This window comes from Artemia franciscana, chromosome 9, assembly GCF_032884065.1.
Source record: "Artemia franciscana chromosome 9, ASM3288406v1, whole genome shotgun sequence".
Lineage (NCBI taxonomy): Eukaryota > Metazoa > Arthropoda > Branchiopoda > Anostraca > Artemiidae > Artemia > Artemia franciscana.
The window spans coordinates 46,395,195-46,409,551 of NC_088871.1; the positions used below are offsets into that span (position 1 = coordinate 46,395,195).

At 34.8% G+C, this 14,357-nt stretch overlaps 1 protein-coding gene across 3 annotated transcripts in view; it reads left to right on the top strand.

Moving 5' to 3' along the window:
- LOC136031482 (small ribosomal subunit protein uS5m-like) overlaps window positions 1-14,357 on the top strand; it is a 76,226-nt gene that overhangs the window by 42,417 nt on the left and 19,452 nt on the right. For all 3 annotated transcript variants that reach the window (XM_065711117.1, XM_065711119.1, XM_065711118.1), the window contains exons 2-4: window positions 3,875-3,970; window positions 9,949-10,074; window positions 13,198-13,425. In XM_065711117.1, coding sequence (XP_065567189.1) covers window positions 3,875-3,970; window positions 9,949-10,074; window positions 13,198-13,425 — 450 coding nt within the window. The remainder of the gene's footprint in view (window positions 1-3,874; window positions 3,971-9,948; window positions 10,075-13,197; window positions 13,426-14,357) is intronic.

Genomic DNA, 14,357 nt, shown 5'->3' on the forward strand with positions numbered 1-14,357 from the left:
GCAGCTCTGTCAATTAGAAATCAAAAATATTGACAGCATAGTGAATTGAAATCAAAACATTTTTTCTGTTATGTAATGAGCTTCAGAAACTTGTGTTCCTCAGAGACAAACAGTGATAATGACCTTAGAACTGAAACTTATGCATATTTGCTTTCCAAATAAAAAAACATCTTGGATGGTTTAGAGATTTGGCAATTTTTCTTTGACTCTTGTAATCCAGGTCACAGTGGGCTTTACAATAAGTCAGTTTACCTTCAACCTTAGTGCAGAACACATTACTGTCAACCAGCTTGGTTTTGATTCCATGTTCAGTGTCAGTGCCTTCAGAATAGCTAGTGTTTGAAGAGACAACTTTGTTTGTACCAAACTCTTAAGACAATCTGTTCCACATTGAGTCTGATACAGCACTGTTTAGCACAGTAAAGTTCAGTCCATGATTGCTGGATATCTCTAAACTTTGCAGTTATAACCTGGGAATATTGAATGTATTTTGTAATCTTTTTGCAGTTGCTCACAGTTCCCAAAACTTTTTGGATTTTTGTCAGGGAGAAAGAGACTAGGAGATACAATACAGGGGCTATGCAGCTTTAAATTGATAGGGAGGGAAAACTTCTCAACTAGAACAACCCCTGCCAATATCATGTTTTCAACATTATCAGTAACAATGCTGATTACTTTTCTGCCTTAAATAAAGCTATCATCTAATCATCAGTCAGATTAGCTATGTTTTCACCTGTGTCTATCTGCCCCAGTAGCAAAAAATCTAGAGAAGATGGGCTCTACAATAATAAAAATCCCATTTATGATCAATTCAATGCAAATGATGCTCCATCCATTAAACTGAACTCTCCATCCAGAAACTGAAAACATGTAATTTTTTCTTCAATAATACTTTCAGTGTACATACATTCTTTCTCCAAAAGTGGATTTAATACATCATGTTGTGATGGTAGTTTGAAGACAGGCCTGATAATTCTAAGAATGTAATCCAGGCAAGATTCTCAACCATCTTAAGTGGTGCTCTTGAGTTGTAGATTGACTAACTGAAGGAAACTTTCAACTTGTTACTGTTCTTGTGAGCCAACTATCAATGAATGGAGAGTTAGTAGGGCTCAAGATACTGGTGCTATTTCATGACCTGTTGATCTTAAAAAGCCTAATGAGCTTGCCATTCTTCTCTTGTGAGTATGTACATGTGGAAGCACTACACTTAAGATTGGGCTAACACACAGATCAGAATCTTCCCTAACAGTAATAATGTGTCACTCTCTGACTTGGCATTGTATTTTTCTCCTGTTTTTTCCTAATTCCTCAACTAACTCTGGGTCTTGGCTGCATTCCTCTAATAATTTTTTTTTTTGTTATATATTTTTTCCTGTACTGCTTTTGGGGAAAATTTATATTTTCCAATGGAGTTTACCTTAGAGTTAGTGAACTCAATTGAGTTTCCCATTTTTTTTTCTGAATAGTCTTTGGTTAAAAAAAAAACATAAATATAGACTGATAGCCATGTATTTAACTCATCCTTTTGCTCTGCATAGTTCTACAAAAACCCTGAAACATGTCATTTGTTTGATGCTATGTACTTTTTTGTTTCTGATTTTTAGAATTCTGATCCTCCTGAAACCCCTCATCTTCAAACAAAAAAGATCTAAACACTTGTTTTCATAGTTTGCAGAGATCATAGACAATCCCCTTGTTCCTACTCACTTTAAGAAAAGTCTGATTGTAAGCAGTTGCATAGTATTCTGATTATTCTCTTATCATCCCACAATAATCCTTTCAAGTAGAAAGTCTAACTAAAGTGCTTAGTGTCCCTTTGACCACATGAGTTCAGCTATAATTATAGCCAAGTGAAAGGTAGTCTAAGATAGGATTTGTCTGTCTAATATTGAACTATTTCTGTTTGTATTACATGACTCCAATTATAATTCACACAAATGTATAGGTCTGTGCCTAACACTGCTAACTTTCAGTCACAGCCTACATGGCTTCAGGTAACTCAAAACCCACATGGACATTCAGTAATTATTTCCTTCATTGTTGCCCTAAGACAATTACTGCAATAAGATAAGATATCTATATCAAAGAATTGCTATCACAAGCCCCAAGGGGCCAGGTCCAAAACTATGAGATTAAAAAATAAATACAGGACAAACAAAAAAGTATAAAAGGCAACAAAAATTAAAATATTGGCAAACTTAAAATTGTCAGAACAAAAATCTATTCATTAGCCATTATTTAAACTAATACTGGTCATAATCTTATGACCAGATATCACTAGAGATAGCACTGATATCTAGCATGTGAGAGCTATCCTACCCTGTAAGATTATCAAAGCTGTTGAATTTATTGATGTTTTCAAATGAAGGCTAGATACTGAGTGGTCCTACAGAAAGTGTAAACTCAATTGGGATGCTACTAAACATGGAACAGCTCCTGGTCACTAATGAACTTTGTACACATCTCAAGTCATAATTCTGGAGCTTTACAAGGGGAAATTCTTAGATTGCTCCTAGCTGCAACTTAATGTAATGTATGGTATGTGAATATATGTGACAAGGATCAAAAACAGTAAAACTTAACTAAAAAATTGATATAAATATAAAATTTTTTTATGGATATTAAGAAAATAAGGAACATAAAAAGGGAGGGGAGACTGTAAGCTGTTGTAAAATCTGTAAGCTGTTGGCTGGTGTACTTCTTTAAAATACATAAACTGTATAAAACAGTAAAATTGGTAAAATACCAATTTGACAGGGGTCCATAAAATTACAATAAAATACATAGTATGCCAAATTTTACCACTTACAACACTAGATTAGAATGATGTGTGACATTTTCCAATCAGAAGGTAGTTGTCTCTTTTGGAGTATCTGATAGACGTTGGATAGCAAAGAGCTGAGGACATTCCAATATTCCCTGAGAAGCCTGGGATGCATCCTGTCTGATCTTTTAGACCTGTTGACATCAAGTTTACCAATAGTAGCAAAAACCATTCGCTAATTGACTTAAAATTTAGGCGTTGGACTAGTTACAGAATAGGACGATTACAGAATGTTGAGTAAAAGATAATGCAAACTGAGAATTCAGTGCATTGGTGATGAATTCAGTTTATTGAGAATTCCTCATTTATTGGTGATGAATGGGTTACACTATCAAACAGTTTGTGATAACAAACTGTAGTAAAGAGCAACCCAGCTCAATAGTAACCAAAACTCTAAAATTTCGAATTTTAATACCAATAGTTACAAAAAAAATCGCATTTTAATGCTGATTTTAAATATATAAGTTTCATCAAGTTTAGTCTTAGCCATCAAAAGTTTGCCTTATTTTCGAAAATAGGTCACTAAAAGTCATAGAATGTTAACAAAAATCACACCATCAGATTCAGCACATCAGAGAACCCTGCTGTAGGAGTCTCAATCTCTAATCTACAAAAATATGAAATTTTGTAATTTTTTGCAAGAAGACAGATCATGGATGCGTGTTTATTTGTTTGTTTGTTTGTTTGTTCAGCAAGAAAGAGCAAGGCGTTGAGGAGGGGACAATCCCTTTCATATACGGTATAATTTCTGTTTGTTTTAAGTTTTAATGTTGCTCCTTACTTGCTGTTAAAAAAACTTGTTTTGTTTTTTATTTAATTATATACAAGGTCGTTAATGTTGTGGTGGTTAGGGCTCCTTGCAGAAACATTTTCCCAGAAAGATTTGAGATTGTCTTTAATATCATAGGCAAGCTTTCCCTTGTATTCAGATTTCAGTTTCCTAAGTGTATTAGCAATAATGTTGTGAGCCTTTGTTTATTTTAGACAAGAGTTTAGGCTACTAATCCTTTAAACAATACTAATTTTCTAACTATTCTTTTTTTTTAGCAAGTACAAGGGCGTTGGTATTATCAGCAAAGTTAGTGAAACCATGTCAAAGTAGCTTGGTTGTTCAATCAAGAAGTACTAGTTTTTTCAATAAATGTGAGTCACAGTTGTCAGTTTTATTTCCTTATCAATATCAATTGATTTAATCTCTCTCAGTACAACTCTCAGTACAAACACTTTTTGTTTCTTTTTATTGGCCTACAGTTTCATGGAGAACAACCCATCAGGTGACATTTAATCTTTCATTCCTCTTATTCACTTAAATATCTACACAGAAATACAAGAGGACCAATCAGATTTTAACAAAAGGAGATTTTAATTCATGAATGCATGACGATTGTATATTAAGTAAGTATTTTTCTATACTGTACAAATTTTTTTAGTGAGATGCAATTATGCAGTCTTTTTTGCTTTGTGCTCCATGAGAGTTATTTAAGTGTAATTTCATTTTTCCTTCTTTTTTTAATTTTTAAAGAAGATATAACAAGTTGCCTCTTTGTCTCCTTTGTATGAAATTTATGTATAGCGTTTTTGTTCAATAAAGTCAAGTTCATTCAATCAAGAAGCACTCGTTTTTAGTGTTGTTTCCTTATCTTCATTATTATTATTAATATGTGAAACAGTAAGCGATAATGCTTATACTATAGACACAAAACAAGAAATAAGCTAATCAGCAACCCTAGCAACACTTATGAATATTAAAACAAGAAATGTTGGAAGAAAAAAAAAACTTATATCCAAAACTCATAAACTCAAACAAAAACTCATAACCAAAAGATCAACTTATAGCTAAACATCAATAACTCCCAAATAGAAAGGCGTATCCACTAAAGAACGTTTAAATATCTGAACATTAAATATCAACATAAAAAAATGTAATTTATTGTGGACAAGCCTTTTCTGCCTGTTTTGATAACAATAAAAAAGAGAACCTGAGCATGTATCATGTTCTGGGTGAAAATTCAGCTTAAGTATCATGACTTAAACTGATTTTAGAAGTATTTTTCTTAATGTGACAAGTAATTATGAAGCGTTCAGTGACTCTGCATGCATTAATAAACAGGGGGAGTAGTGTTCACACTCTATCAGTATATAGCCAAGCTCTGTTTTGTTGTTGTTAAGGTTTGTTTGAGATGTGAAAAAAAATGCTTGTTGGCTGGATTCTTAAAGATATGCAACAAAAGCTATTAAACTTTCAAAATAACTAGGGCAGTTGTAAAAGAAGCAGAACAGTTTGGATCTTAAATTTAGTTTTTATATTGCTTGTATAACCGTGTTCTTCACTGACTTACTGGTGCAATCTACACAAGCACCATTGCTGCATAAAAGAAAATAAAACTAAATAACAATCATTAAAAAGTTTCCTGTTCATTACAAATGTAGTATACCAGGTAGTATATTGAAAAATATTTTAAATTCAAAAATGTAGGTTTATCTGTTGAAGGGCAGCAAAGTTCAAATTAAAATATTTGGTTAAATAGGATGAACTCTAAAAGTCAAACAAAATCACCTGCTATCACCAAATGTATATGCTCATTTTAATGAGAAAACATTTTGGTTTGAAAAATGTAAAACTTTTGTAAAGAATGACATATTGGGGAGGGGGGTAGCGGTTTCCCTAATATACAGTAAAATTTTGGTTTCATTCTTTAATTTAATTAGTAAAAATAGTTTTGTTTTATTTAATATGGTTCAAGGCCAGTAATTCAAGCCAAGTGAACCAGATATATTTTTCTCAACTTCAAAATAAAACATGACAGCAAGTTTCCTTTGTTATAATAGCCAGAATTCTGGAGTTGGCAATCATCAGTAAACCAATACTTACTGGTAGATCATGAGACCTGATGTTTAATCGGGATAATTTTCAGCAAAGATTCATTGCTGTGTTGATATTTGACTTTCATATATTCCTCATGCATTGATTATTATGATCAAGTCCAATAAAATGAAAAACTACTAATCTTCTCATCCGCCGTTATATCTTTTAGCATCGATTGTTCATGGATTCTCTTTTTTACCTTCAACACTGGTAATCTTTTGGAAATACAACCACCTTCAGTGTTATTTTTTTGAATTCAGTCTTTAAGATCGAAATTACCCTAGGTATAAAATTTCATGGGTATTCTCGTCACTGCATATGATCATCCTAGAACTCTGTATTTGACCTTCTTTACGTGTTGTTTTTGTTGTCATTCGTGTTCTTTTTTATGCATAGTTTATAGTGAGAGAGTGGTAAGGGTCTAACCTCTGCGGTTTTACGGTAAGTCTGGACCTCAGGCTGAATTGATGAATATGATCTTACGATTTGGAAAGCTTTGCGTAATTCTGTGCCAAAGAGGGTGTTTAAGAGTGAGTTAGAGGAACTGTATCACCCTTGCCTCCTAAATTTTAATAGTTCTCTTATTGCTAAATAAATTACTGATTTCTCTTAGCAGTGATATTTCAAAGGTGGGGAATGGCAAAAAAAATTCAAATTAAAAGAGTTAGAGTTTTGTTTTTAACGCTACTTGATGCATATTACGTAAGTTAAGGTTTTTTTTTATTAATTATTTAAGGTTTTCTTGTACAATCTCTTGTTCATGAGATGCATTATTTTGAAAATTCCAGGGGGTGACAGCTTCTTTGCTGCACTGCACATTGGACACAAAATTGGATAATGACTCTGCTGAAAAACGAGCTATGATTAAACATACCAACAAGTTGTAGTTAGGTATGTTGCACCTTTTCGAACCAGAGGAAGGCAGGGATTTTTTAATTTCAATTTTGTAGAAATGAGGTTTATTGCACGTCTTTTGAAGCTGAACCACGAAAGAATTTTTAATCTATATTATGGGAGGCATTAAGTGGGCCCATGACCAATCCCATACACCCCATACCCCTTGAAATGCCAACTTTTTTAGTAGAAAGGTAGGCATATTACACCTTGTTTGAACCAAATCATGCTGCAATTTTAAATTTTTGTTGTTGGCAAATTGAAGTGGGACAATTACCAGTTCAGCCCCATCTCTTCTGCACCAAACTTTTAAGAAGAAATATAAATTGCGGATATTGTCAAATGTTTAATTTGAAAACATGAAGTGCTTTTCAAATTGTATGAATTTAGGCATAAAGTTGGTCCCTGGCTCCTCAAAACCAACCCCCTCCACTGCCCCTCTCACTCCCAGCTTTTTAGGAGAAAATTAGGTATGTTACGTCCTCTTTGGAGCGGAATCATTCGAGAATATTGTATTTTTATTATAAAAGGGACAAAGTAAGACCTTGACTCTTTAAGTTCCACGTCCTATTTACTTTTCAGCAGGAATTTTTTCACCCATTGACTTGAAAATTAGGGGCAGTCTTGTTCCCTGGGTTAAAAGTAAATGGGAATGATGTTTCTCAGAGGCCTATTTCCCTTCTCCAACTTTCAACTCGCTTGAAGCTTATGGGGCGATAATTTTGGGCCAAGGGAACAGAGTGAACGGATTTTCTACTTCACCTACCTTTTCATCCAAAGTGCTCTGCATGAAACTAGGTGGGATGGTTCCTGTAGCCAAGAAGGCGTTAACCAAGAGAATTTAGACTTCATAGCCTACATTTTTCTTCATGCAAATGGTTTTGCAAAGATTGTAAATGCTCTTCTTTTTTTGACAAAAAAAAGACTATTCCTGAGGCACATTCCAACACCCTTGTTAAATTTTTGGGAGTTGACAACTCCGGCGTTTAAATTGTAAAAAAAAAACAACACAAAATCAAAGTGTTGATGGAGCCACACTTCAGTCGGCAAAGCCAATATAAGGCTGCTACACGACTTCATGCTGCCCCAGTACTTGGGTGGTCCTATTGGTTGCTGGAAATAAACCCATCAGTATATGAGGAAATAGATATTCATTTACAAATGCAATTAGTTTCGTCTTTATTTTTGCTTTTAGTGGAGACCTAAGATTTGATCAATTTTCAGATGGATGCTTTTTTTTATGGCACTTGGTATCAACCAAGTGACATATAGCAATTGCAAATTCTGTCGGTCAGTCTGTCTGTCTGTCGGTCCTGGTTTTGCTATTTTTTTTTTAATTTACGAACGGTTTTAAGTATTTTTAACTTACGAAACGTTGATCAGATCGTAATGAAATTTGATGTTTGGAAGTATATCGTTTCTCAGAGCTGTTATTTTAAATCCCGACCGGACCTGGTGACATTGAAGGGGGATTTGGGGGGGGGGGGAATCTAAAATCTTGGAAAACACTTAGAGTGGTTAATTCTGGAAAATTAAAAAAAATGAGGTATTTTTAACTTACGAACGGGTTATTAGATCTCAATGAAATTTGACATTTAGAAGGATATCGCGTATCAGAACTCTTATTTTAAATCCCGACCGGATCTGGTGACACTGGGGGGGGGGAGTTGGGAGGAGGAAACCTAAAATCTTGGAAAACACTTAGAGTGGAGGGATCGGGATGGAACTTGGTGGGAAAAATAAGCACAAGTCCTAGATACATGATTGACATAACCGGAACGGATCTGCTCTCTTTGGGGTAGTTGGGGGGTGGGGTTAATTCTGAAAAATTAGAAAAAATGAGGTACTTTTAACTTACGAACGGATGATCGGATCTCAATGAAATTTTATATTTAGAAGGATATCGTGTCTTAAAGCTCTTATTTTAAATCCCAACCGGATCTGGTGACATTGGGGGGATTTTGGGGTGGGGGAACCCACCCCAGAATTTGCGATCGCAAATTCTGTTGGTTGAAAACGTCGCAAACGCTTAGATTGGAGGGATCGGGATGAAATTTGGTGGGAAAAATAAGCAGAAGTCTTAGATACGTGATTTACATAATTGGAACGGGTCCGCTCTATTGGGGGGGGGGGTTCATTGTGAAAAATTAGAAAAACTGACGTATTTTTAACTTACGAAGGAGTGATCGGATCTTCATGAAACTTCATATTTAGAAGGACCTTGTAACTCAGATCTCTTATTTTAAACCTCAACCGGATCCAGCGTCATTGGATCCGGGCCAATGTCAATGACATTGGGGGGGGGGGACCAGAAATCTTAGAAAATACTTAAAGCGGAGAGATCAGGATGAAACTGGATGGGAAGAATAAAAACCTGTCTAAGATACATGACTGACATAACCGGACCAGATCTGCTCTCTTTGGTGGAGTTGGGGGGGGGGTAATTTTGAAAATTGAGGTATTTGTAACTTACGAAAGGGTGACCAGATCATAATGAAATTTGATATTTAGAAGGATCTTGTGCTTTAAAGCTCTAATTTCAAATTCCGACCAGATCCTTTGACATTGGGGGGAGTTGGAGGGGGGAACCGGAATTGTTGGGAAACGTGAACATTGGGGTATGTTTATCTTACGAATAGGTGATCGGATCTTAATGAAATTTGATATTTAAAAAGGATTCATGTCTCAGAGCTCTTATTTCAAATCCCAACCAGATCTTTTGACATTGGGAGGAGTTGGAGGGGGAAATCTTGGAAAACACTTGGAGTGGAGGAATCGGGATGAAGCTTGGTGGATAGAATGAACAAATGTCCTTGATAAGTGATTGACGTAACCGTACTGGATTCGCTCTCTTTGGGGGAGCTGGGGGAGGGGTTCAGTGATTTGGCGAGTTTGGTGATGTAAATTGGTAGGTGTGTCAGGGAGCTGCACAAATTGACTTGATAAAGTCGTTTTCACAGATTCGACCATCTGGTGGGCTAAAGGGAGAGGAAAAATTAGGTATTTATAACTTACGAGGGGGTGATCGGATCTTAATGAATTTTGATATTTAGAAGGACATCGTGACTCAGAGCTCTTATTTTAAATCCTGACCGGCATTAAGCCTCTGATTTTCCTTTTAAATCAATCTGTTGATTCTTAGAATTTTGTTAGAGCTCATACTATATGAGCTCTTGGCTCTTAGCTCTTCTTGCCTCGTCACAAGTGCCATATGAGCTCTTAGCTCTTGTTTTTTACCTGGTTCACATCATGAACTGTGTTAATCTTAATTGTTGGGTCAGAAGGAAAGTTTAACGTCCTTAAGGCTATTTTTAAAAGTTCCATCCCATCTTCATATCTTCAGATTTTTCTTAATTTTCAGTAACTGCAGCAGAAATATGGAAAGGGGTCACTAGCGTCAGTAATGCTGGCCGAAAAAGAGGTCGTGGCAAAGGAGCTGGTAAAAGAGTGGCTAAAAATTTGAATAGAGGACAAATAATTGGTGTTGGTAAGTTGAAAATGCCATTGATGTACTTTTTGTACTCCCTATGACTAATCTCCTATGAATATACTGTCTTGATAATACCAAAGTTTAACCAATTTGTAGCTTTATTTCGTGAAAATTAGCTAGTTCCCGTTAAAGCAAGAACAAACCGATATGGTAATTCTTTCGTCCCGCTTTTCGTCGATATATACAATATAAGTGAATGTTTATAGTTTGATTTATATTTACAAGTGTGGTTTGATTTTGAATATGTTGTGAAGAAACGCAAATCAGCGATAGCTGCCAAGTTTTTCCTATTAAACCTGTCTACTATTACTACCACTACAAAATCGTAGACATAGAATAACTGAACAATGTTTTCATTAGACACAAAATTTAAACATAATTTTAAAACAAATTTAACATCTTAACAATATTTTGGGACAACTTCAAAGACAGTGACATAATTCAAGGACGAGGAAGAAAACGAGTGATAACATAGGGAAACAATGAGTTTATTGTACAAAAAAATCTATTGTTCTTTTTATTGGCTTAAAATTTCACAAAGAAGACCAATCAGATAGAAGCGCGCTTCTTGTTCTTTTACGGGCTTCAAATTTCGTACCATTAGGTTTTTATAATGACGGAGTTGTTTGCCGCCCTCTCTTGTAAACGCTTAAAGAATAATATGGTTGGCTTCCGAAAATAAGACACACGCATATGCCAAAGAAAAGCTTTAGAATATTTTTAAAGTTGGTATTTTTCAAAAACTAGGGGAAGGGGTATTTTCCGACTTTTGCAAAATCTAAGAGGTCAATGATCCCTGTCCAAATAGAGACATTATTATCCCACATTTCATGTTAAGAATTATGCTTTTATCGTTGTTTTACAAAGAAGTCTTTTCGTTCTTTGTATTGGCTTAAAATTTCTCGCAGGTTACCAAAAAAGTGAACATAACTCTTCCTTTTTGCGGGCTTAAAATTTTCTACAGGGACTAATTAACGTTTTAAAATGACTGGGTTTTTTGGCTTCCCTCTCTGGTATGCGCTTAGAGAATAATGTGGCTGATTGACGAAAATTAAGCACAGACGTAAACCAAAGAAAATAAAGCACACATTCTACCCCTGAAGTGTAGAAAAATAACATCCCTTGACTCTTTGGTGTAGGTGTCAAAATTACACTAGCAACCAAACTTGAATTCATTTCAAAGACATCATTAACTCTCCTCTTAATAAATAAATGACTGAGCAAATGGGTTGGGTTCCATCCCCAAAGGAAATTAAATTAATTAGCCCCAGTAGATGTTCGAAACTATTTATTGAAATACCAATGCCAATGAAAATGAAATCTCATTGTTTGATTACAAAACCATATGTATCTTTAAAAAGGGGGGAAATCGGGAACTCAATTTTGATTTAAAAAGATCTCCATATGCAGTTTTGGTAGTAGTAGGCACCCGATTTAAACCAAAAGAAACGTGGGTAAAAAAAAAATCTGGAAATGACTAGCTAAATTCTCTTATTTTTTATCAGAAGCTCAATAATCCTTATAAACAATGAGGTGGAAACCAAACCGTATTTGTGAAATATGTACTAAGTGTGTTTTGGTTTAAGATGGTATTTTTCGATCTTAAAGATTCTTAATGGTAAATCCCGTAATATATCCTGGATGGTTATTAATCAAAAGAGCCATCACATGTGTCTACTTTTTGGAGGGGGGTTCTTATGTTTTGTAGGGGCTCAAGTATCCTTCTTGTGAACCTTCAATCACAGACATTGATATATTTTCCATGGCTCTGTTGATTTTCATCAAGCTGTAACATGTTCACCATTTTTGAAATATATACTTGCCATGTTGTGATTTTGGGCTTTCAATATTGCGATTCCTGCAACATTTCATTACCTTCGAAATTTGGAGGGTGTGGAAGGGAACGGGCCCAATCTTTAAAACTATTGTAATCTAATCAAATTGTAGTTATTGTTTCAAACTTTAGTCAAAACTGCAGTCATCTAATCAAACTGTAGTCATGTAGTCAAAACTGTAGTCATCTTATCAAACAGATTGAAAATCGTTTTATTACTCAGATTTAAAGAAATATAGGACATGCCCACTATTTTTTAATATGTATTTAATGTGGTTTGATTTTAGAGGTTTGTATTGTTTATTAGCCTCATATTTGTAATTGTAAAGAATAAAACAGTTCTTTTAAACTATATTCAAGAGGGAATCAAAAAGTAAAACAGGCAAAAATTATCCTGCCTTGGCATAATACAAAAAATAAACTGCCTGTGGTCAGCACGGTAGCGCACACCTCTCCTCCCTCCGATTTTATTCAAGCCTTACTAATTACTCCTACCAATTCAGTATTATGACCTCATCTCACCCCGTTTGACGACATCCTGCTTTTCTTGACGTAATACCTTAAATTAGGTATTCTTTTCTCAAACCACACTGCCTTTCAGTGATCGTCATCAGTAGAAATACTAAAGTACTAAAATTGAATAACATATTTATACAAAACAAGATAATTAATTTTCGGGTTATTCACAAAATAATGAACTTCGGGGTTATTCACTAGATATTTTTCGGAGAGAGTTCAATGACTAAGATCATTCAAAGTCTTGATGTAAATTTTCTTCTTTAATCTTTCGTAAATGTAGAATAAATTTCCAATGAAGGTGGCAAAGTCTTCTGTGTCTTCTAATTGCAAAAAAAAAGGTTGAGTTTATAGTAGTATACTTGGTTGGTCTCGTTTCTCCATATATACGACGTTAAACCTTAAATTAGGTATCCTTTTCTCAGACTACGCTGTCTTTGTATGACGAACAAATAAACGTTCAAATGGGGATCCATCCATTTATTTAGACTTTGAAAACAGGTATAAAAGTCTAATGACACGAAGATTTTTTTTTTTTTTTTTTTTTTAATAGGTTAGTTTCAATTTTAATACTTCAGTATTTGTACTGATGACGATCGCTGTATTTGTGATCGAAATATCTAGCCTTTTGTACCTCTCTTCGTTGTCTAAATAAATTTATAAATTTATCCCCATTTGAACTTTTATTTGATCCTGCTTTTCGTTTTGCCTCTGCTGAACTGTAAAGCACAACATATGTTTCACTTTAAGCATTTGATTTTCAATTGTAGGACGAGAGAACATGGTATGGCCTGGTTTGAATTCTCCTATTTTGGCCGGAAGAGAACTGAACACTCAGAAGAAACTCTCACCGGATCCGAAATACCAGGAAAATCTTCAGAGAATTCGCGACACAATGGGCAGAGCATCAGCGGGAAGACTCAGGCCTGTTGATCGAGGTTGGTCGGGAAGGAAACTGCCAGGAAGAAGCATTGGACAGCCCGATTCATTAAATCCTAGTATGATTTTCAATAACTGTTTTTTTTTTCTTTTGTTTACTTTTAGTAAATATAAATGTACTTTTAGCAATATGTTTATGGAAGTCTAAAGTATTCTTCGGGCTTTTAATCTTTCTGTTTTCTATTTATTTTTGTTTTTAGTCCCATAGTCATTCAGAAATGGCTTTGAAATTGTCAGTGTATGGGACTGTTCATGTGTTTTTTTGCGCTATATAAATGCTAGCCAATATTGGCTAAGATTTGGGAGGTTGGTCGGGAAGGAAACTGCCAGGAAGAAGCATTGGACCGCCCGATTCATTAAATCCTAGTATGATTTTCAGTAACTATTTTTTTTTCTTTGTTTACTTTTAGTAAATACAACTGTACTTTTAGCAAAATGGTCATGGAAGTTTTAAGTATTTTTCAGGCTTTTAATCTTTCTGTATTCTATTTATTTTTGTTTTTAGTCCCATAGTCATTCAGAAATGGCTTTGAAATTGTCAGTGTATGGGACTGTCCATGTATTTTTTGCGCTATATAAATGCTAGCCGAATATTGGCTAAAATTTTGGAGGTTGGTCGGGAAGGAAACTGCCAGGAAGAAGCATTGGACAGCCCGATTCATTAAATCCTAGTATGATTTTCAATCGCTATTTTTTTTTATCTTTGTTTACTTTTAGTAAATAGAAATGTACTTTTAGCAAAATGTTTGTGGAAGTTTTAAGTATTCGTCAAGCTTTTAATCTTTCTGTATTCTATTTATTTATTTTTTTTAGTCCCATAGTCATTCAAAAATGGCTTTGAAATTGTCAGTGTATTGGACTGTCCATGTGGCTTTTCGCGCTATATATATGTTAGCCAAATATTTGGCTATTCCTTGACAGAACCCTTGGCTTGCGGCCTATCTGAATGCAATTCGCTTGACGGATGTGAGGCTAGATTTCATCGGTAGCA